This window comes from Equus asinus, chromosome 2 (assembly GCF_041296235.1).
Source record: "Equus asinus isolate D_3611 breed Donkey chromosome 2, EquAss-T2T_v2, whole genome shotgun sequence".
Classification (NCBI taxonomy): Eukaryota; Metazoa; Chordata; class Mammalia; order Perissodactyla; family Equidae; genus Equus; species Equus asinus.
Genome location: NC_091791.1, coordinates 165,067,729 through 165,092,035, shown reverse-complemented (window position 1 = coordinate 165,092,035; position 24,307 = coordinate 165,067,729). Strand labels below are relative to the sequence as shown.

The following is a 24,307-nucleotide window of genomic DNA, read 5'->3' as shown; positions in this document are numbered from 1 at the left end:
AGTTGATGAACCCTGAGAAAGATGGAAGGGAAGGAGGGAGAAAAAAATAGAGGCCAGGCAGCTGCTGGTTCCCCTATCCAGGTGGCCTGCCTAACAAGCCTGAGACCTGTTGGGCCAGTTCGCAAAGAGCTGGGGGCGGTTTTCCCACTACCCCAGATTACCTCCCTGGGAAGCCTGGTCTCTGGTAGAAGCAGCAGTGTTCTTACAGGAGAGGGTGAGCTTGAGATTTGTGTGGGGAAAGCAGGCACTGAAAATCTGAGGATTCTCTTCATTACAGGATAGGCCATGACAATTGACCTCTATACATTTTAAGACTCAAAAGATCCATTTCCATTTTTTGAAAACTCTTTATTTTTATTAAAACCTCAAACACACACAGATATATGGGGGTACCAGCCCTCCCATCCTGGATACCAGGCAGCTTCAGCCTTGGCAGGCGCGACAAAAGAAAACACTTGTTACACATTCTTGTCAGCTTTCAGGGGGATCTTTAGCAGGGGACGGAGGAAGCTCAGGCGGTGTGATCACAGGTAAAAGGTCTCCCCAGGAGCTGACACGAGCACAGCGATACAAATCCCTATGGAAAAGAGAGGTCAGTGTGGGCTGCAGGTTCTAGCCACCTCCCACTAATTTTGGTCACATCCTCTCTACCTGCCATGGCGGCGGGCTGTGATCACAGCATGCTGCATCTGCCCATCTGGACAGCACAGGTGACAATGCACATGTCGTGGCCGTTTAAGGATAGGCTGAGTGATACGGGGCCAGCGATTAGCCTCTTCTGGAGACCCTCGGGCAAGGATTACCATCGAGAACTTTTCCTCCTTTGGCTTCTTGTTCTAAGATAAGGATACAGAGACTATTTGGAGGAAAAAGATACGGGGAAAAAAAAAAATTGACCCCCATTCCCGCAGGCCTTTTCATATTCTCTAAGTTAAGCACAACATTCAGGCCCTAAAATCTCCAGGCTATTCTCTGAATTTTCCAACTCTTCCCACCTCTGATTCTTTTTCTTTTTTGTTTTTGAGGAAGATTAGCCCTGAGCTAACATCTGCTGCCAATCCTCCTCTTTTTGCTGAGGAAGACTGGCCCTGAGCTAACATCTGTGCCCATCTTCCTCTACTTTATATGTGGGATGCCTACCACAGCATGGCGTGCCAAGCGGTGCCATGTCCACAACTGGGATCCGAACTGGCGAACCCCAGGCTGCTGAAGCGGAACGTGCACGCTTAACTGCTGCGACACGGGGATGGCCCCACTCTGATTCTTCTTCATCCTGCTTTCCCAGGCTATTTTCTCCCTGCCACCCTATTTCCAGGGTACATACCCAGCTGAAGGCGATGGGATGGTAAGCCTGAGAAAAGCTACAGGCCAGGGGCTTATGGGCTGTCAGCTGAGGACAAGGAAGCTCATGCGGACACTGTGAACACACATAAAAGACATGAGGTAAGACAAAAGAACCATATATCATAAAACTGAAAAGCTAAGACTCATAGAGTCACAAAGGGCTAGGGTTAGGGGAGCATGGTCGCAGGGGGTAAGGGGAGCCAGAGGATCACTAAGAAAGAAACTGGACAGGAACACAAAGTAGTGGAGGGTGGCTTAGCTTTACCCTCTTACTTTTCCTGGCCACAGGCGAATTCACATCTTTGTGTGCTGGGAAAGGTAGAAGTAATACTCACGGGAGCAAAGACAAAACCAGGTCGAGGGTCCAAAGGTGACTTCTCCTTTCCCTGAAATCAAAGGAAATCCAAAAAATTAAGCTGGGCCTGAGGGGTCTATTCTCATAACTCAATCTCTGCACTCAGTAGATTGAGGACTCTTTTAACATTCAATTCTGGTAATTATTAACTATGTTCTTTGAGTTAAGCTGGCTGCTTCTCTAAAACTCCAAACAAAGAACTTTTCCTCTGCAGCAGGAGAAAGGCAAGAACTTGGCACATAGTATGGTGCTCTCCCTTGTCAGCAACCTCCACTCTCAAAAAAATCCCACTCTGGGACAAATAAATTTATGATTATACACTGCCTCATACCGTCCCAAAGAGATAAGGTTCTTGGCTCAGCAATGCCCTAGATCAGGGGTTGGCAAACTTCTTTTTTAAAGGCCCAGAGAGTAGGCAAAATTTGTTTCTGTCCCAACTATTCAACTCTGCTGTCTGTAGCAAGAAAGTAGCCACAGACAACAGACACAAACATAAGCATGGCTCATACAAAAACAGGTGGCAGGCCAGATTTGATCCTCAACTCTAGTCTGTCAACCACTACCCTATATCCTACTGACTTTATACACCTAATATCCTGAGTCATCCTTACCATTCTATGACAGAATTGCTTCAGTTTTCAAGGGAGTACCAGTAACTGGTGACAGACAGGTGGATGGAGCGGTGTGAAAGGAGGAGAAAGAACCTTACCTTAAGGACCAGGTCCCTGGCATCCATGAGAAGGCAGTGCCCAGCTTTTGTTCCATTCTCCACCAGTATCTGTTCACAAAAGGGGAAAATAGGCAGAAGCCCTGAATGACATGAAAACACGCCAGTAGCTCTGTAAGAGCATTTAAATACGGAGTAGGGCTCCTGAGGGAAATAAGCATTAAATATAAGAGGGGGATGAAGGCCCTCAAAGAGGGATAAAGAGATCTATGCAGGAGAAAAATGATCAAGAATGAAGACAAGCTCCAATGGAGAGAAGGAAAGGAATGAAAACCATGAAGGTGGCCTAAAACTTGAAAAGAAAAAGGGATTTCAACTCACCAGAAAATGACCTGTCTTGCGCCACAAGGTTTGGACTACCTCAGTGCGATGAGCCTTGCTGGGCAGTTCACTTAGGGAAAAGGCTGATACCACCACATCGAATTGCACCTGAGGACCAAGACAAGGAACACGACAGACCCACTACCTCCCACTTCTAAGAGTACAACCAAGTTCTATCCCTTCAATTTCTTCTGCTTTCTTTTCTCTTCTAACATCCAATCCTGGGTTGCAAAGCTCAGGCCAGTTTTCCATCTGCCACATTCTACATTTAGCACACCTACACAATGCCACTTGCCTTGGGTGATACAGGTAGAAACTGTCTGAAAAAGACACCTGGAACATAAGGCTTCCCAGATTCTAAGCCACCTGTGGGGGAAAGCAGAGATGTGGCAACTATGAATGTATAGGTATAAACTGAAGTGATAGCCTGACAAGAAACATAGCCCCAGGAATAAAGAGAAATGCTAGCTGAAAGTGAGGTGCAATATGGTAAGCAACTCTTAAAAAGGACAGGGAGAATATTGGGTCTCCTGTCCTGTTAATCTTACCCGACCCATCCACAGTCCAGCAAAGGCCTCCACCAGCCTCTGCTTGACCATAAGGTTGGACGGAGATCAGATTCATCTTTAACTTTTAGCTCTCTCCTCTACTTCCCAATAAAACACCCTTTCTAGTACTCCTTTGCTTTCTTAGCTCCTTCAACTTTGGAAAAGCCCTTCCTTATACCTTGTCCTCACCTTTCAGTAGCTTTTCTGACAAATCCAACATGGCAGCTGAGCTGTCCACACACATATATTCACGTAGGCTCTGGCCCCAAGTACTATGAGCAGCCCTAAAATGGCAAAATATAAACTGCTAGTTCTCATGACAAAGAGTCATCCCTACAAGAGACCCCTCCACCTCCAACCCCACCCCTGGGGAAAGAGAGTGTTACGTTAAAATAGTTGGAAAAACTAACAGTTTTTGTTTACAACTCCTTAAAAAACAAGGCAGATGGAAAAAATCACTTGTAGGCAAAAAACTCTGATGCTATGTAAAACCTATGCCTTACACTAAATTCCTTTCCTTTTTTTTTTTTTTTTTAAAGATTTTATTTTTCTCCTTTTTCTCCCCAAAGCCCCCCGGTACATAGTTGTATATTTCATTGTGGGTCCTTCTAGTTGTGGCATGTGGGACGCTGCCTCAGCGTGGTCTGATGAGCAGTGCCATGTCCGCGCCCAGGATTCGAACCAACGAAACACTGGGCCGCCTGCAGCGGAGCGCGTGAACTTAACCACTCCGCCACGGGGCCAGCCCCAAATTCCTTTCCTTTTTTATCTTTCTAAACATGCATCTTTTTTACTTGACATTTCTTTAAGTTCTGGCCCTATTCCATAATCTTATGCCTTGCCTAACAAGAGGGAAAAAACATTCTAGTTCCCAACTTTCCTATTCTCCCTCCGGTTCTCCAGGGTATTGATATTGGAGTGGTATAAGCGTGGCTCTCAAGAGTTAGAACTGACAGAGAAAGATACTTACCAGGTGACAGAACCAGTACCCGAGCCAAAGTCCATCAAGGTTTGTGGCTGGAACTCTGGAATTCGAGACTGGATCTGAGGAAATATACAACACCCCACATTAGGGTAAGCAGACACTTATTTAGGGCCTTGGTGAATATGAATTAGGGGGCCATGGCAGAGGAGAGGAGATGTGAATGTGTTTTGATATTCAATGTAAATACAATGTAAACTCTTATTCAATATAGAATAGCAAGCTCCTAAAATACTGATTCTAAACCTTTCTTGGGTCTCAAAATTCTTTCAGAGGATAAAGAGGGCCTCTTTTTTTTTTTAAAGATTTTATTTTTTTCCTTTTTCTCCCCCAAGCCCCCCGATACATAGTTGTGTATTTTTAGTTGTGAGTCCTTCTATTTGTGGCATATGGGATGCCACCTCAGCATGTCCTGTCACGTCTGCACCCAGGATCCAAACCGCCAAAACACTGGGCCACCAAAGCGCAGCAGGCGAACTTAACCACTTGGCCAAGGGGCCGGCCTCAAGAGGGCCTCTTTAAAGAAAGAAATGTATGTGCAACATCCCAAGAACTCTACCCCAAAAGACTACTTTATGAATAAGGGAACTGATGGTAAAAGGGTTCAGGTTGAAGTGGAGAGACCTTCACCTCATGGAATGCCCTGGAGACTGCTGCAAAGCCACCATCCAGTCTTGCTGCCATATACACCAGGCTGAGTCCCTCATTGTAGCTGCCAGAAAAATCAGAGAGTCACACCCACTGGGAAACAACCATCTATCCCATAGCTATCTTCCAGACTTTTAGGAAATGAAATCTTTGGAAAGGGCTCTGTCAGTTCAATGCTTTCACTTCTCAATACAGAAGAGTCCGTGGAGACTTACAAACCAGGTAGCTTTTTCAAACACTAAACTGTGTAATTGTACTTCCCCAACTCTCCTTCTAAAGTCAAACTTTTCTTTCTTCTGCAGCCCTTCTGGTCCCCCTTACCTCAGTTCTTGCCAGTGGTAGGTAGTTCTGCGCAGGGCATGCAGCACGGCTCCACAAAGCTTCTCCTCTGTCTGAGGTGAGTCTGGGGTGAGAACAAGGACTTGAAGTGAGGACCTAGGAAGAATAGGGCTCAGATCCAATATGTGAATATACTCCCTGCCCATCCCTCCCCAACTCCCCCGGGGGAAAGCCTCAAAGCTTAGGAGAGAAGCTAAACCTAGAGAAAAATTGCAGGTAGGAATAACCACCACCACCACCACCACCAGACTGTTTCAGATAGCATTTTGCCTCTAATAGCAGTTTATTCAACTCAATCAACCCTATCCCACAGGTTTTGTTGTATGTTCAAGGGAAGTATGGTAAAGATTCAAAGGGCTGGATAAGGACAATATTTTGTGGATTTCTTCACTTCTCCCAAACCTAAGATTGTGACATCTCCAATGTTCCCACAGGGAGGAAAGGGGCTTGAAAATCTTAAGTCTCATATTTGTGTTCAGTTCATACTGTTTTGTCTACTGAGCCTCTACCATGAACCAGGTACCGTGGGAAGTGCAGGGAATACAAGATGAAGAAAAGGCAAGTCTGTAAAATGAAGGTGCTCACAATCATGAAAATAACTTGACAAATTATATTTCTTCTCTTATTTCTGGAGAGGGTTTCAGTACTGGACAGGGAGCCATATAAGGACTTTATTTCACTTGAACAAAAACTTAGACGGTCCTAATCCAATGGCCTCGGAGTAAAAAACCAAACATCTAGGTTTCTACAGGCTGCTGAAGCACTCGCTGACCTTTACCAAAGCCTCAAGGGCAATCTCTGAAATAACCTACCTTCTCTTGATAAGACGTCACTGTTATTACTGCTCTGGCCACAAAGTCAAATAAGAAACCGCAGTACTTATTTGAGAAACTGGAATATTATTTCTCGCTGTTCATTTCCTACCGATATGTTAACTTGACCTACTCTTTATTCTTAAGCCCTACCTGGGTTTTCCAGGAATTTTTTCTCAAGATGTACAGCCCGCCTTTGCAACTCCTCTGGCTCTACAGGTAAATGCCGGCTCCAGAGATAATTGGTGAGTGCTTGCACCTGCTTCTCCACGTTGGGCATCGAGCTCTCTGTGGGCCAAAGGTGAAGAGCGGCATCACTCGCGTGCAGCTCCAGTCTCCGCCTCTTCTCGGGCCTCCCTTTCCACCGTTACTCACCGAGCACCAGTAACTGCGCGGCGTCAGCCAGGGCTTGCGGCAGCCGCACGCGCGGAAGCCGCAGGATGCCAGGGTGCCGGCGATGGGGCCTCTTCCCCAGAAAATCGGACTTGTTATCCACCTGGGAGACGCCGGGCACGAGGGCGGCGAGCGCCTGCAGGCCGAGAAAGAAAAGCTGACTGCGGGGCAGAAGGGAAGGTTCCGGGCGTTCGCGAAGGGAGGGGCTGCCGAGAGCGCTCGTCCTCGGAGCGGAGCTGTTTCCGGGATCTCACGTCTCTCTGAGAGCAGAGAAAGTGGGCACTCACTCGGGACTGGGGAGCTACTCCAAGGCCGCGGCGCCATCTACCTAATGTCAGCAGATACCTCACGCCTGTCGCGGTCGCCATAGCTCCCGAGGCGACCCGGAAACGGAAATGTAGGCGCCTGTGACGCTCAAGGCCAACATGCCCCGCTGGACTGCGGCACGGGGCAGTGTCAGCCAATGAGGAGAGCGAGTGGTTGCTAGTAGCCAATAAACGATCGATATGTAAATCACCTTGCAGAGCGACTGTACGTGGGTGGGACTTGGACGTCGGCTGCGTTGGGACTGGTCTCTGGGTCCAGACGTCGAGGAGGCGGACCCCTTCTTGGGTTGTTTGGGGACGCACCGTAGACAGGCAAATTCACAGGCAAGGACTATTTCTGGATGTATTAATTACCTGTGTTCCTTGCTTTGCCTCCAGAGAACTCTGAAGTCTTGGGGTTTTTTATTCCTTTGTCAAAAGGGGAGAATGCGGTAACGGAAAGATGAGAGAAGAAAAACCAGATTTAGGTGACCGACGATAACAGAAATTAATAGTTAATGGATTTAATGTTTTTTACATTTTAGTTTCTCTTTATATTAAACCAGTCCTCTGTGATAAACAGCTAACGCTTAGAACATTATGTGCCAGAGACTGTGGCAAGCATTTTTACATATTACCTCGTTTAGTCCCCACAATCCTATGAGATAGATTCTGCTGTTGACCGCATTTTGTAGCTGAGAAAAGTGAATCCCAGGAGGTTAAATATCACGCCCAAGATCACAAAGCTTGTTAGGTGACAGCTAGGTTTAAACCAAGGCACTCTAAGTTTAAGCTTCACCTTTAAACGTAAGCCCTACCGGGCATTGTTGCTCCTTGGAATGCAAGTTAGCAAGTTAACTAAGAACGATATCCTAAGTGTTCTGAAGTGTTTAACACGTAGCATTAAAACAAACTCACTGTGCTGTAACCTCTTGATTCCTATAGAAAGCATTAGTCGACTATGGTATATCTTAACCTTTTGAGATAGAAATCTGGTGACTGGATGGGTAAAAGTGTTGGCTTTACTGTAACTGAAAGAGTCCAAATATGATGATTATGGGATAAAATATGGGGAGCTATATCAGTTGGAGAGTTAAATGTCTGGTTTGCGTTTAGGCTATTAAGTTTTGATTCTAATAAAGGAGGCCTTTGCTGTATAATTCGAATGCTCTGGAAGGAGACTTGAGAGGTGCTTAGCACAACTGTTATAAATTCCCCACTCACTGCTCTCCTCCCTTTCAGGTTCGCCTTCTTCCCCCCGCCCCCCCCCCCCCCCCTTTGATTCACACTGCCACACTTCGCCTCATCTCTTGTGATACTTTGCTTTTACTTTAAATTGCTGGCTCAAGTATTAGCAAAATAAAATATCCCTCACACTGTAGGTTAGCTGTAGCATAAGATTGGCTGTGTTATTTTTTGTCATAGGGAGGTAGCAGAACATAGGGAAAGAACGCTTGGCATCTGGAATCTGGCAGTCTGACTTTGAATTCTAGAGCAGCAAGAAAATAATAGTTTCTACCTCACAGGGTTATTGGAGTGATGATTTAATGAGATAACGTCTGGACCAAAGTAAATGCTCAATATGTTTATGATATTATTATCATATATGTGATCATAGGTATTTTGGGAACTTGAAGGGACATAATCACATTTTTATTTTTATTATGAATTTATGTCTTATGTCCAAGACAGACTTGAAAGTCGGGATATTTGGGGCCAAGTAAGACTGAGCGGTGGAGACTGGGAAGTAAGGAGCAGGAGAATGTGGAGGTGCCTCTGAATGTCCCTATTGTTTTTCCCATCAAACTGTCAACATAGATGTGCCCTCCTTCATTCTAACACTGGCCTAATTGGGATTGTTCTCTTCTTTCGGTAATACAATATCTCAAGAGCTGACTTTAGACCTAAATTTACATGTCTTTGTTCTTAATCCAAAGTATTGTTCATAAAAACAAAACAAAAACCTTCACGCCATCCTCTTGGATCAAGGATGACCTTAAGACATCTGAAACAGTGAACACAATTCTTGGCACATTGAAAATGCTCAGTCAATATTTGTTGATGATGTTGGTAAAGTGACCACTCTTTATCTTCATGCTTGGAAAAGCTCAGCAGAATAGACTAGGTTAAGGGTCTGAGTCCAATCATTTGACCAGGTCACAATCCCCCAAATGTATAGATAAGCCCATTTCATACCTAATCCATGTACTCTGCCATATTAACATTGGTCATATCTTGACCTGGGTAGTATTTCCAATTAGTGGCTCTGCGTTAAAAAAACAGACATAAATGTGGAGAAATTAGACAGTATTAAAGAGAAATGCCCCCAACCCCAAATTAAGTAAAGGAAAATAAAAAAGATTCCCTGAGGAAGATTTGGATAATTGGTTGGAGATGGATAATCATCAACTGGTTTTCTCCAATAAGTTTATGAAAAAGGGAAATTAATAATTAGATTTAGAGAAACTCTCAGCAATGAAGGTGTGAGGCAGCTAAAATAAGTTTCTTGGGAAGTTAAAGAAATTCTGCCATCAAAGATCCCAAAGAGTATCTTTTTTTATATCCTCTTCTTCATTTCTTTTTGTTGTTTTCCTTTTTTAAATCTTCTATTCTCGTAAGGCATTATTTGTTGTGTTTATTTGTGTTTGTGTGTATTCTAGATTAGTCTTTATCTTTTAAATGATTTTTATTTTAACTTGTAACTTCTGAATGTGTCACCTTTTTTTCTGAGCTTTTTCTAATTTTGATGCATGTTCTTTGATGTCTTGGATTATTTTCTTAGCTTGTTTTGAAATCATGGTTTACAGTTTTAATATGTTTCGTGGACACGTCTGTGTTAGTTTAGGTTCTTGGCGAAGCAGACATTAAGATAGGATTTGATTCTAAGACACGTATTGGGTGAAGTGCCTGTGAAGGGGAAAGGGAGAGGAAGCAGAAGAGGCAGGGAAAGCTGCCAGACTGGGAAGCAGGTCTAGCCTCTGTGAAAGAGGGAGGGAAGGAAAAGAGGGAGGGAAGGAAAACAGGTTGGATAGGCATAGTTCTAAAAAAAGTTTCAGCCAGGCTGATGGAGAGTCTTTGAGCCCAAGGTGGCCATTGGAGGAGTCTTACGTCTTGTGGAAGTGGGCCTGACCTAGCATCTCTGCTGCACTCAGTCATTGTTTGGGAGCAGACCATGGGAGGCATAGCAGATTCAGAGTGTGGCAGTTAAGGCCGTTGATCAATTATCATCCCCACAGCAGGAGATCTGAACAGTGCATTTTCATAGCTGCCCTAAAGTGACACACATCTACTTCTCCAGATCGGTTCGGTTCAAGGGACAATTCCTTCAAGCTTCATATGGGCCTCTGTTCCTGAAAAGAAACTTAGGAAGAGGTTAGTGGAGCAAACTATAGCCACTGTCACTGCAGTTGATCCCAGGGCTGTAACTGGCACCCAGCCTCTCCCTCCTTTACTGTCCATTCTAATTTCCCTTCACTCTCAGCTATCATGTCTTCAGGTCTTAGTGGTTTGCCTGGTGTTATGACCCAAACCTTCATTCCTGAGGTGTCCAAACCTTTGATAGTCGTATCTTTCTCTGGCTCAGGTTACTGCACATGTAGCATTCACAGTTACAATGGAGCATGGGAATTCCAGGAAGCACCCAAGTAGATTACTTGGGCTCCCCATGAATTCCTCTCTTACCCCATTGTGTAAAAGCAGCTTACCTCCTCCTATTAATCAGGATTACTTAGCCCTGACATATGGTCACTCCTTTTCTCATCTGTTGGTCCCTAGACCCAAGAAATCAAAAGTGTCCTGCAAGCAGCTATAGCTTGTAGTTCAGTGGGACCCTTGATGTGTCACCTGGCAAGAATGCATCCCCTTTGGGCACCTGGGCCTTTGACCTAGCAGAACCCAGAGTTACAGAGATGAAAGCACAAATTTTTCCGGTGGGTCAGTGGGAGTGACGGTAATTGGAACCATTCCTGCTTCTACTTCTTAGTTGCTGGATCCATGTATTCTTCCTACTAGGGACATAGTACCATCTAGAGGTCTCGGGTTTAATAAATACACTGCATCCTGAAGGATGGTACCCCATCCCTTCAGAATGTTGCCTCTGAGCTGTTGCTTCAGCTGTGCCTTCAGAAAGCTAGTCTATCTCCCTCTCTCCTCCTCCTCCTTCTTCTCCTCCTCATTCTCCTCCATCTCCTTCTTCTCTTTCTTTTCTCCCTCCTCCCCACCCCAAGCTGGAGCGGCCTACACCTACTCTTTTATTCTGAATTAAACACCAATCAGCTCTTCCCATTAATCCCCTACTTTCTTCCAGAGGTCAGTGATATTATTGATGTACCTTCAACAGAGGTTAGGGGAGCTCTTCTGAACTGCGATTAAATAGAATGTGGTAGTTTAGCTAATTCTCCTTGGTTATACCCTCTGTGACTTTAATTTTACTGATCAAGCCAGCAGAGCCATCTGGTAATGACCTGCACTACCTTTTCATCTCTTCCATCTTATGATGTTTGCCTTTTATCTTTCCCAGATTTGATAAATGATTGTCCTCACCTGATCCACTGATGCAGGCCACATAGGAAGTCCCAAGCCATAGTCTTAGTGCCAAAGCCAAGGTCATGATCTTTCCCCCGTAATGTTCCTGTTTATGATGGTGATGAACGTGGGCTCTCACTGGGGGTAACTAACTGCTGCAATAGAAGGATTTTCTCTTCTTAGTTAAAATATAGCCCTCAGAGCTAGTTTGGGAAATATCTAATCCTCATTTCTAAGGCCTGTAGATACCAATATTCCTGGTTATCACTTGTGGTAAAGAGGCAGCATCCTCATTCATGCCTTCCTTCACAGATTTACAGTTCAATATTTAGCAGATGCTCTATAATTATTCTCACAAGCAAGGCATGTGGGGACAAAATTTTGAAAATGCAGGCATGTGTCTGTTTTGTTCACCAATTACTCACAGCACTTAGCACAATGCTTGTCAAATCAAAGGCACTTAGAGATGTCAGTTAAATAAATATTAGTGATCTAAGAATGTCTCTCTATTGTTTTCACATGAGAATAAAAAGCTAACTAGATAAAGCACCCTTTGTTTCTTGGTGTCCATAGGGTAGTCTTTAGTTTTTCAGCGGAATGCTGTGGACTACCAGGGTCTGTATTCCTCTCCTAGTGGCCTGCTTTTCCTGCTTAGGAATCTTCAGAATGCCTTCCCTTTTGTTGTGTCTTAGACATTTTTCAAAAGGCAATGCTTTTGTGTTGCTTCTTCTTACAGTGGGACTCTATAATCTCTATCTATTTCTAAAACTAGCTCCTCACTTCTTGCCAAAGAATGTTTCTTCTATCTTTGGTTGTTGATGCTGTGTCTTGTGTTTTATATTCATTTTTAGAATCTCAGTGTATTTTAGGTTGATTCTCTGGGGATCAAGTGAGATGCATTATCCTTTTTTTCCCCTGTAATCAAGGAAAGTGTCATTATCAACTGAAAAAGCAACTTGTTCTAATGTTTAGATGTTTAGGTTCCTGGCGTTTGACTGAGCTTTGTAAACTGTAGTTGTATAGTGTAGAAATGGGGAGTTATACAAATATTAATATATTCCAAAATAGAGATTTTTATGCTCTTTCAGGTTAGAAGGTTTTATTAATAAATTTGTGGACGAAGTTACATATTCAACAAGAAGGCATTGTGCATTTCTACTTGTTGGACTTCCGTGTTGCTCGAGTGCAATTAAACATGACCCTGGTCTCAGGGTGATAGTTGTCCAAGAGTGGAGGAAGAGGCCAGGAGAATTCTCTGAGAGTAACAAAGACTCACTAGATTGACCAACTTGAGTAAGAATAGGTTGCCTTGCATGTCTCTACGCCTTTCAAGGATTCAGCAGACCATTTTGGCCAAGAACTACAGGAAGAAACGATGTGGGTTTTACTTTGAGTAATAACTCCAGGTTAATTGTAAACCCCTTAGGTTCAGGATTTCAAAGTATAGGCAATACTGAGAGAAAATAGTTCTGACACATACACATACATTTGATTAATGCAACGTTTATACTTATTTCTGTCAATTAGCTAAGCAGGGAGGTAGCAAATGGATAGGGTGGGACTATAGGGACAGACACACATCAACCTAGCAGGAACAATCAGTGTCTTAGAGCCAGGCAGTCACCGAAGCCCAGCTAGTACATCAGTGACCTCCACCTGCAAGATTTTCTTCCTCATTTTGTAAAAGGAGGCTGGAGTCTCCTCAAAGATGGGGTCATGGTCTGCAGAAAACCTGATTCAACTTTCAGCATTAGAAGTGCAGCGAGATTGGTACTCTGTGTTCAATGTTCAGTGATAGTATGGCTGCCCAGGCTTTTATGCTAAAACTCTTACCAAGGATTGAGGATTACTGCAGCTGGGAGCCTGAGCCTAGATCCTCATCCGTTCTTCCACAGACTTCCTCTCAAAAACAAACATGTTTATGTTACTCATTTTTCAGATATAAACACGTTTTCTACTTTTAAAAATTTCTCTCAAAAATGACAAGTTTGAAAACAAGATTTACATAAGCTTGTTTATGAGATTTCTTAAGAACAATATGTTTATAATTTGACAAAACGAGGTGAAATCCCTTTGTCAAAACAAATTCACTTCAGTGGGGGATGAAGTATCTTTTAAAAATACGTTAAAAAAGTCAGAACAAATGTCTAGTATTGGTTGCCTGGCATCCCTCTGATTTGCCCCATGTGCCTTAGCACTATAAGCAGTCTCCTATCATTACTCAATCTTTCCATCAACTGAGGTCTACAACCTGGGCTGGCCAGATTCCTTTGAGGGAACTGAGTTTCCATCCCCTCCCTGTCATCAACTAAAGGCAAGCTGGGTGATGGAATGTGGGTGGCTTAGAGCAGAGCCTCACCAATGGGAGGAAAAGAACACAAGGAATATTCCCCTCCCATAGGGCCTGCACCAACATCTCTGCACAGGAGGACACGACTTACTGAGTCAGGCTGGGCTGTCAGCTCTGAAATCTGGCAGAAAGTGAAAATAGTGACTTTGTATAAAGTAAGTAAAGGAAAATCCTGGAATAGTACATACACTTTGTTTTATGTTCACTTTGAAAAGAGTTTTAGAAGAATGAAATTGTAAGTAGGTCAAGTCAAGAAAGCACATAAGTCTGGGGTGGTTCTTGCTCCTCCTGCACTTTCACCTTTTCATCTGTAAAATACCAACAGCCCTTTAGATTGGCTCAGCTATCCTCTCGTGGGTTGATAAATAAGGGTCTTTGGTTAGAAGAGCATGCATTTTTGTTTTGCCAGCAGTGAGGTATGCTGTTAACACTCTAAACTGAAACAAAGTGCAAGAACTTTAATGAGAACAAGTCCCCACCCTGGTAATCAGATGCACTTGAAACAGCTTATCGGGAAAGGCCACCATCACTGAGGAGAAAATGTCAAGTACAATTATCAGGTCTGAGGCTGTTGTCCTGAGTATGAAAAATAACTGAAATACTCAGCAATAAGAGAAAGAATAAATAAATGATGCTGCATCTTTAGGATGGAAAACTGTGTTGCCATTATAAAATGTTACACTCTAGGAGAAAGTTGATGGGAATGGGAAAAACATTCCCTTTATATTGTTAAGCAAAAAAAGTAGACCATAAGATGATGTATAATATCACACGTTTTAGTTTTAAATATAATCAGAAAAAATACTGGTTGAAAATTTATAAATATGAAGAGAATTTATCTTTGATTGGTGAGATTACAATTATGGTATTTTAAATTTGTGGTTTTTCCCATTTTTCTGACATTTCTATATTGAATGTGTGTCACTTGTGTAATCAGAAAAAAATTAAAAATTTTCTTTAAAATACTGGCTTCTTAAATCAGACATTATGAGGTCTTTTCCAGTCCCACAAGACCCCTCTTGTTGCTGCAGTGGAAGAGGAATTTTGGACTCCCCCTCCAGAGGGGTGATACTGATAGAGGAATGTTTGGAATCCTACGGTTAGCTCGGAGAATTCTTGACTGACTTTTATGGCGTAAATCCACTCCTTTTCCCCAAGAACCCCTCAAGAAAAATACTTCATTCTCTGCATAACTGGAATTTTCTTTTTGTCGGCTTTCAGAAGGCTGATTAGTAATACATACCATACAGGGAAACTGCTTTTTTTTTTTTTTAAAGATTTTATTTTCCGTTTTCTCCCCAGAGCCCCCCAGTACATAGTTGTATATTCTTCGTTGTGGGTCCTTCTAGTTGTGGCATGTGGGATGCTGCCTCAGCGTTGTTTGATGAGCAGTGCCATGTCCGCGCCCAGGATTCGAACCAAGGAAACACTGGGCCCCCTGCAGCAGAGCACGCAAACTTAACCACTCGGCCACGGGGCCAGCCCCGGAAACTGCTTTTTTTTAAAAAAAATTTTATTTATTTATTTATTTATTTTGAGGAATATTAGCCCTGAGCTAACATCTGCTGCCAATCCTCCTCTTTTTGCTGAGGAAGACTGGCCCTGAGCCAACATCCGTGCCCATCTTCCTCTACTTTATATGTGGGATGCCTGCCACAGCATGGCTTGCTAAGTGGTGCCATGTCTGCACCTAGGATCCGAACCGGTGAACCCTGGGCCACCAAAGCGGAACGTGCGCACTTAACTGCTGTGCCACCAGGCCAGCCCAGGGAACCTACATTTGATATAAGAATATTTTTCTCCAAGATGAATCATCATTGATTTCTCTCTTGGTCTCCTGCCATTTTTTCTTAAGAAGGGAAAGCTTGATGTCAGGAAGAACATGTGAGTTTAGTATGAGGACAGATAGAGTATCAATAAAAGCCTTGATATGTTGAAGCTGTGGCAAAACAAGAAAAGGCAAAGAACTCCAACTGAAGTTGGAATTGGAGTATTGACTGGCAATACTGTTGCTGTGCATTATGGAAGGGAAGGCAGGTCTTCTCAGCACATTTATCTACACAGATAACACTGTTAGCAGGGTAATCTTTGGAAAAGGGAGAAAATTACATTTTTGTGTACATGTGTGGGCGCGTGTGTATGTACCTCTCATGAAGGTGGTTTGTGAAATGGGTAGTAACTGTGTGTGTCTCTCTCCTATGCATATCTGTGTGCAAGAAACCCAAGAGTTAGGTAGAGGGAGAGATGCTTTCTTTTGGGAGCAAAGGGTAGGAGGTTAACTACCTTGAATGACCGCTCAACTTTGTTGGTCCTAGACATTCTGGTCTAGCCCATGGGGACACAGTACCCCCCTGTGTTTGGCATGGTTCTTCGTAACTTTCCCCAGTCCCAGTTCCCTTCCTAAGTGACTCCTGAATCTGGCTTCTAGTCACTACACCCCAGCTAACTCAGCTCTCCCTCCTGTCCTGTGGTTTTCATTCCATCTTTCCTTGTTTCAAGCTCATTCAGAAATCACATCATCTTCTATTCTTGTGTAGCCCTCTCTGGCTCCTTGGTGGTGATTCATACCTTTTGAAAATGACCAATATTTTTTCTTTTTCCTGATCCTGATTTTCCCTCTATGGAGCCATTCTCTAGCTTTATTCCAGCTCTGATACAATGTGGTTTGAACTAAAAATGGTTTTATTCCTGATTGGTAAGGATCTTGGGAAAGGGAAAGGAAATGGTCCTAGGAAGGAAGCAAAGTACTGATGGCTGAAAGCAGCGGAGGCTAAAGGGGAATCTAAGGGTTCCTGGGATGGGAGGAGGCAAAAAGTGTGTGATTCACTCTTGCTTGAAATCTCACAACCTCTGTTCATTATCTCAAATGCTGATAGCATCAGTGACTCAGAAATATGTGAGGAGCCCAGGGTCTAAAGTACTTCTCAAGCCTCCTTTTTATAGTCATACAAACCCTCTGACCAGAAATAGCTCCCTAATATCTATTTAATTTTGTCCCTTCCAATTGATCCCTTCCAAAGTCCTGTATTGTTACAGTCTAGATTTTCACACAACTTATGTTCTTCTGACAGCACTGGATGTCAAATTAGCCATCTTTCTTAAATCATTATAGTTATTAGAGAGTTTTTTAAAAATTAATTTCAATTGGAAGATATTTTGCTCTGTTAAGGCTATGGCGATTGGTATTGTCCATACAATCTTTAAAGCAATATTTAGCTTTAGAAATGAATTGTAAATTTTACATATCATGTTCTAACATTGGAATGAAGTTTCATATGTTAAATTAACATGATCGCAGGAAATGTTATTGATTATTTTAATTTTATCATATAAAGTGCTATGACTTATATTGTGATTTTTACCAATTCTTAAAGCAATATTTTGATACATAAAGTATTGTAAAGAATTAGTGTCAAGTTTCACACATGTTGTCCTAACCTACCTATATATAAATTTAGGAGTAAAATGGTTAAATATTGCAAAATGTGCCTCAGTTGCCCTGTAAAATTGTTGGTGATATTGTGGTAATTTGTGAGTACCTTCAGAAATGTGCACTGGAACATGAAGGGAAAGAAGAAAATAGATGCTTGGCACCATGATACATCATAATGTTAAAATGCATCGCAGTCATGCTATCTGAGAGGAAGAATTTGACAAGTTAGTCTTTTCTTTACTGAGTGCCTCTGCTGACCGGATCCTTCCAGCACTTGGAAGCTTTGTCTGTCTCTAATCCTGGTAGAGGCACAATCTACAAGTCGTCTTGTCAGTCAGATGTAGTCCCCTTTTAAGAATCTTGGGCAAGAGATATGGAGATGTATTTCCCTTGGACTAGATCCAGGGCGGTCATGAAAGCAGAGACTTAGGATCATGGGTTGCACTAGATCCCAAGGGACAGAGGGACCTCTGTATTCTTTAATAAATTTATTATTTTATATGTTTGCGTTAGTTACATGTGGGACTTTCTTCAATGTTAGGCCCAGGAAAGGGGCCCCTCTTTCTTGGCTCTAAGGGTAGTTCTGATTGTGTCTTCAGCACTCGGGCAAAGTCGGGTACATAGTCATAGTGGATTCCTAATAAGTATCTGATCAAATATTTTTTGAGTGACTGGAATGAATGCCTGAAAAAGATGTGTTGCTGGCTCCTTGGATGTCCTAGAGTTGGCGAATTTTAAGAAGAGTTTCATTAGGGTACAGATAAGGGAGAGACAGCTTCACGGCGGGAGAAGTTTAGAACTGTTGGCCACAAAGAGACTAGTTTAGAAATGTTCTCTAAACGTAACAGACAAACTCTTGAGTTGGCTTTGCATGGACATAAGGAAGGTAGTTTCTACTTGAGCCATGAAGGCTGGGTCCAGAGTTCAGACTGAAAGAAGCCTGCTTCTTCAGAGATCAGGGGATAAATAGCTGTGGCCTGCAACGGGGACTGGCAGTACATGTGAACTTTGAGATGAACCAGAGCAGGCTTCAAAGCCCCATGAGACTGTGCCAAGCTGAACTGTGTGGAGTGAGCTAGTGTCTATGAATTTTCTCTAATGCTATCAAGTATGTACTGCAAAAAGTCATTGTCACGTGGTAAAATAGTATGTGTTCTTTCCATAACTGCCCATCAGAGGAAACGAGGAGACCCATACCGAGGAGGCAGAGGGATAGAACAGGATCTCAGGTTACACTTTTTAGGGAAAAGGACTTTGTCCTTTAAATTCATATCACAACAAGTTAACCAACTAACCGCAAAGCTGGCTAAGGAGTTCTCAGTGTGGACATGTCCTTGAGCTCTGCTCTGACGATGCCACTTCCTCCTACTCCTGCTCTCCCTGTCCATCCAGAGGCTTAAGGGGAGAAGTTCTAGAGAACAGACTTGGTGAATTTCAAGGGCTAGCAGGAAAGGATCATTTTTATAGACTTGAACTTTTCCAGAAATTTTAAGTATCTGCTGAAAACTGTCAGATTGTATATCTTATCTGTAGCTCCTACCAATAAAGTAGATCTTTAACGTCAGGATCTTAACTGTTTTAGCCCTTCTGGCAAACTTAGATTGTAAACTGCCTTCTGGGCACATTGATACGCATCTACATAGTTTAGGGAAAAACTGCTCCATTCAAGGAGCCTGTGGCTCCTTGCTTAAGGGGAGAAAGAAATTTGGCCTTAGCAAGCTATCAGAAAATGATTACTGGGATATAAAGAGGCAATGCACAACAGAGAATTATGATTAGTGAAGTGAACATTGGGAAAATTATTTAATCTCACTAGTAGTGATATTCATATTAAAACGTTAGGACACAATTTCTCCTAATAAAATAGCAAGGTTGCAGTGAAACCTAAACTCTATGCATAGCAGATGGCACTGTTAATAGGTGTAAACCTTTTGCAATATGTCAATATCCAAAAAGATATTTGTGTCTTTTGATCCATTCATTGAAGCCAATTTTGTTATTCTATAAACGTTTATAGAGTCCCTTCCATATGACAGATAACATTCTAGGCAGAGACATCAGAGGTTGAGGTTGTAGATTGTGCCCTTCAGGAACTGACAGTCTGCTGTGGAAAAACATACCTATAATTGGGTAATAATAATATAAAGGTGAGCAGGGAAGTGGCCTCACTGCAGGTCTGGGGAGTGTGTGGCAGGGCACAGGGAAGGTATCCTGCAGATGAAACCAAGCTGAATCTGGAAGGATCAATAATAATTTCCCTAGACGACAAAGTTCTAGGGGAGGAATCTTCCAGGCAGTGCCAGAATAAGACCTGGAGGTCGCTGTGCGTGGCTGGAGGATAGGCCTGGAAGGGATTTCAGGAAGTTATTCAGCAATTCTTAGGCTGACTTTAGAAAAAGTTTTCACAAATTTGGTTTCTTTCCCTTGACTCTAGTTTTCATTTTCTGCCCAGAGGCACATATTCATCCTTCCCTTCCCTGGGACAGACATAGGCAAATCCTGCCACCTTGGCCACAAACTCCTCTGTGGTAGCAAGTGGCAACCATGAGCTGTGCTCCCCGGGCTCCTTTAGCAGCAGGCAGGACTTCATGACCCCTGAGCTCCTAAGAGGAAGCAGAGATGACTCTTTGGGTAGGAGAGACTGGCAACTGGAGCCACAGGGCACAGGACAGGCAGCACCTGCATGGTCCCTTCCCTTTTCCATGGCATCTCCATCTGGCAAGGGGCCCCGGGTGCCTTGGCAGAGTGGGAAGTCAGGCCACAGTATAGGAGGAAGTGATGGGGACACAGCCTAACTGTCTCCAGAGAGGAATGGACTCATTCCTGCTCACCAGCATTGCCGAGAGTAGAGTGGGAGGACCCTTCAAAAGAGCCAGAGAAGGTCAGCAGACATGACTGAAAGCTTGGGAATTATAACCTAAAGGAGAAGTTGAAAGAGAGGGCTTGGGGAAGGAAAAGTTTTGCAACACTAACAAGAGTCAATATACAGTTGGGGTTTTTTTTCCCGCTTTTTTCTCCCCAAAACGACCCAGTACATAATTGTATATTATAGTTGTGGGTCCTTCTAGTTGTGGCACATGGGATGCCACCTCAACGTGGCTCAACAAGTGGCGCCGTGTCCGCGTCCAGGATGTGAACCAGTGAAACCCTGGGCTGCCGAAGTGGAGCATGTGAACTTAACCACTTGGCCACAGGGCTGGCCCCGACAGTTGATTTTTATATTCCATCTCTTCCCAAAAAGAACCAAGCCAATGGGATCACAGTTGCAGTGACCCCATTGGTCCCAAAGTCATTCAGGGAAGCATCACATGTAAGAAAGCACTCCCCAGTAGTGAACCATTTAGACGCGAGAGCTGGGATCTGGGAGACCTTGGAGAGCTCTACAAATGGGAGAAGCCCTGTCATCACCCTGCCAAGTTATGAAAAACTAGGTGGAGGAGGTGCCTGATTTAGGGACTCAGACTTGCTCCTTTCACTTAGGCTAACCCCACTGCATTTAATAAAGATTTCCTTAGCATGTGCTATGGACCATACATCATGAGTGAATATGTATCTTTTTACTTCAATTTTCCAGATGAGGGACAATGATTCCTGTCTAAGGGCCTGTGGCACATCAGAACGGGGTCTGAATCACAGGGGAAGACCTGAATCCAGGGGGAATGAGTGGTCAGGATGACAGAACCAACTAACAGAAAAAGACTGTGGCCCGTCCCAGGGGTGACCCAGGCTGCAGCGCATAAGCCTGCTGAGGCATTTGGGGAGTGCTTCCAGAGTGCAGACTGTGGGAAGAAATCTTGAGACCAAAGCACTGCCTCTGGGGGTGGAAGGAGAAGAGTACTAGGGGGTCAGGGTTTGTCCTCATGGAAGCTGGGAGGGCATTAGAAAGCGGGGTGCCCACATAATCAGCACTGGTTCTTTTCCTCAGATCTCAGCTCCTGCTCTTCCTTCCTCTACCCAAGGGCCCCTGAGGCCCGCTTCCCTTCCTTCCAGCTGACTTTGAAAGGCTCATTCCTCACTAGGAAACTGTGGGTATTATTTTCCAGAGGCCCTTTGATTTCTTGCTTTCAAGTGAGAGAGCCCCAGGGCTCCTTAGGGGGAGCAGAGCTTGTTGTTCAGACTGGCTTTCATCTGGCCAAAAGATTTGAGCTTTCTAGTTAGAGTGTGTTCCTCCTTAGCTACTGCTCTTCTGGATAAAACAGAACAATAGGACCCCTTCCTCGCATGACCTGTGGCAAAAAAGAGGCTCAGGGAGTGGAGACAACTATTTGGGGAGTCAGGAGTTGGGGCTGCCTTCCATTTCCTTCTCTTCACCCTGCAGGCCATGTGTGGGTCTGATTTCCCCAAGGACCACTGGGCTCTTGCTGTGCAGCCTCCCCACACATTGCTTGAGGTCTATTGGAGTGTCAGGACTCAAAGTCTCAACTTTCATCCCTGGAAGATAACGGGGCAGTACCCGTTACTCAGCCCCACTGCCTCCAGTCCCTCCCTATAACTGGGGGCTATACAATACACTTGGTGGAGAGAGCCTCAACACCCATCCAGCCACAGACCCCCAACTCTAACCTCATGCGATCCTCAGCCCAGGGCCTAGCAAAGGGGGCCACGTGCATGCGATCACGACTCTGAATGTGAGGATTCTCACTGGAGGGGTAGAGAGAGCTGTGGTGACCCTTCTGTGGTCCCAGGGAGAAGAGTGGGCAAGGGGCCAAGTGAGGTGTAGTTATTGATGAGGATTATCTTAGGCTGGTTACTTTTAAAAACTGCAGATGAGAAGGAGGCTCTGAGGAGTGGAATTTGCTTGCCCTTTGATGAGAGACATTTGCATTTGTGAAGGAAGTCTCCATCTGTAGGGGGTGTCTCCCTCTCTGCACCAGGAGGAAGGGGGGATGGCCTTATCTCCAGAAACTCTTAATGGGGAAGGCAAGGACTTAAGTTGTTTAATGTCTGGTAACCTCAAGTAACTGACCCCCCCCCCCCACCCCAACATCCTCCTTTGTCTTTAGCTGAACATAATATTTAAGGTGGTGGCTTCTGCCATTTACTTAATCCAGTTTGATTCTTATCTAAAAGTTATAGGACCACCCAATAACCAGATCCTATTGGCACTGATACCATTTTAACAACTGTTTTTACATATTGTCAATGAAAATAATCCATAACCAATCTATAAATGAAAATTTGGGAGAGTTTATTCTGAGCTAAAATCTGAGGACCATGGCCCGGGACCTTTCTTCCCGAAGGAAGAAAGGGCACCAAAGAAGTGGGGTGCACAGAGTGGTTATATACCCCCAAACAGGATGTTTCACATATGATTGAAATGTCCCTTTTACAATAGTTGCGAGACTGCTCTGTTGGCACAGAGATTGATGGAAACAGCAGGTAGGTCTGCTGTCTTGGGGAACATAGCAGGGTGGCAGGTCTGTTGTCTGGAGCTGGGTGGTCACAGGTGAGCTGGGTGGTCAAAGGTGAGCACAGCAATCAGTTCCTAGCCTAAGGAAAGATGCTTATCCCTAAGGAAATGCCAATGTGGGGGAATGTTGCACCTCTATCTTAAGGGCATTTGTTCTTGCCATAGTAAATGTTTAAAACAGATATACAATGTGTGCTCAACAGCCACAGTCAGGCCCTTTTGGAAAGAACAAAGTCAGGCCGAACTAGGTTTATACCAAATGGCTTCCTCATACACTCCAATATATACTATTGCTTGCCATTTCTATTTGTCAATATTCTTTCCTTTGTCTTGTAAAGAGATAACTCACATACCTATGCCTTAAATTTAGCTCTACTCTCAACCCATGTTTGCAGCAGCAGCTCCTCCTGCCGGTGGGTCTGGTCCCCAGGCAGCAGCTCTGACTACCCATGGGTCCTGTCCCCATGCAGCAGCTCTTTACTGCCCATGGGTCCTGTCCCCATGCTATTCCACACTATTCTTTAAATAAAAGAGCACTACTGCCAGACCTTGAGAGTCCAAGAAATCTTTCTTTCGACTCCTCAGCTTACTGACCCTGCATCAGTTATAAATCAGGTGAAGTGAGCGAAGAGAGAGATGCTTTCTTAGTTTGAAGCATGAAGCAGGTTTGTAACGGGGGAGACTTGGTTTTTATTTAATTTGAAGGGCTCACCATTATTCTAGGCTGCTTCTCACTTAGGAGCTCTCTGACTTTGGGCTGGTCATTGAAACTTCCCGAGAGTCAGTCCTCTCTTTATAAAATGGGGGTGTAAAAGTACTTGCCTTAACTCACACAGTTGTGGTGAGAATCAGATGGAAAAAGGAGTTTTGTCATCCCTAAAGCCCTTTACAGGTGCCAGTTATGGCAGTTACTGAGGAGCAGCGAGGTGAGGATCACAGACCCTTTGGGATAAGACGGCATCTCTGTACAGGGTCCAGAAGGAGGGGGAATGTGGCCATTTTCTTGTGTGACAGCTCCCTCCATCTCAGTTCCTGGAAGGAATCTAGACACAAGAAATATGATTAGGACTGTGCTGGGCCAGGGCAGAGGGATGGGAATAAAGGAAGGAGAAGCTCTGGAGAAGAAAAGGTAGGAGGAGGGTCAAGAAGAAGAGGGTGTGACCCAGTGAGTTTTCGAGAGAGTGCAAAAGAGAGTGTAGAAAAAGTCGGGTGGAGGGTGGAGACAATTTGCAATACTGCATTTCTGGACTGGGAGGCGGGAAAGATAGGTGTCTCGGGAAGGGACTGATCCCCACTTCATGTCTTTCACAGAAAACGTTGTTCTGACATGGGCCATCCTCCAGTTCTGCTACTAGATCAGACTATTTTCTCTCAGGCCCTGGGCTTGTACAGCGCCCTCAAGACTACCTGAGGCCCAAGATCCTGCCTGGGTCCCGTCAGCAAGGCCACGTGACGACGCAGCGCAGGGGAATGGTCTCCAGGGGCTGCCAGCGCTCCAATACCTTCATTCCCCAGAGCTTACAAAGGATAAATGACACATGCGGCACCACACCTCTAAAGTCTGAGAAGCCTGCAATGGACAACTGACACCTTGGCTTCTGAAAACTCGAGATCACCAAGGGCGTGGTATCCCTGGGTCCTGGCTCCCTGACTGTCCTCTTAGGTCTGGGGTCTGGTCCCTGCACATCCACGTGGCCTGTTCGGGGAACTAGGCGGTTCATCTGGAGGGCTAGACTTCCGGGCCACCAGGCCCTACAGGAGGTCTCGTGACCCCAGCGCCCCAGCTGGACTGCCTTCTGTGGTCTCCCCCTCATTC

The 24,307-nt window shown here is 44.3% G+C and overlaps 1 protein-coding gene across 3 annotated transcripts; it reads right to left on the bottom strand.

The window, feature by feature from the left end:
* Positions 1–324: 324 nt before the first annotated feature.
* On the bottom strand, positions 325–6,984 carry METTL17 (methyltransferase like 17). Of its 3 annotated transcripts, none has more exons than XR_011501486.1 (14): positions 6,757–6,953; positions 6,452–6,605; positions 6,230–6,364; positions 5,247–5,328; positions 4,908–4,989; positions 4,266–4,339; positions 3,485–3,579; positions 3,043–3,113; positions 2,748–2,855; positions 2,409–2,477; positions 1,680–1,730; positions 1,141–1,417; positions 652–836; positions 325–577 (listed from the first exon to the last, which is right to left on the bottom strand). XR_011501486.1 is itself a non-coding variant. In XM_014844461.3 (14 exons), the coding sequence occupies exons 1-14, from the start codon at positions 6,835–6,837 to the stop codon at positions 472–474; spliced, it is 1,386 nt and encodes a 461-aa protein (XP_014699947.1). In that variant the 5' UTR covers positions 6,838–6,984; the 3' UTR covers positions 325–471. The 3 variants fall into 3 exon arrangements, 1 of the variants encoding a protein (XP_014699947.1); XR_011501487.1 differs by having other exon boundaries at positions 652–856; positions 1,325–1,417; positions 6,757–6,946; XM_014844461.3 differs by having other exon boundaries at positions 1,325–1,417; positions 6,757–6,984.
* Positions 6,985–24,307: the final 17,323 nt, after the last annotated feature.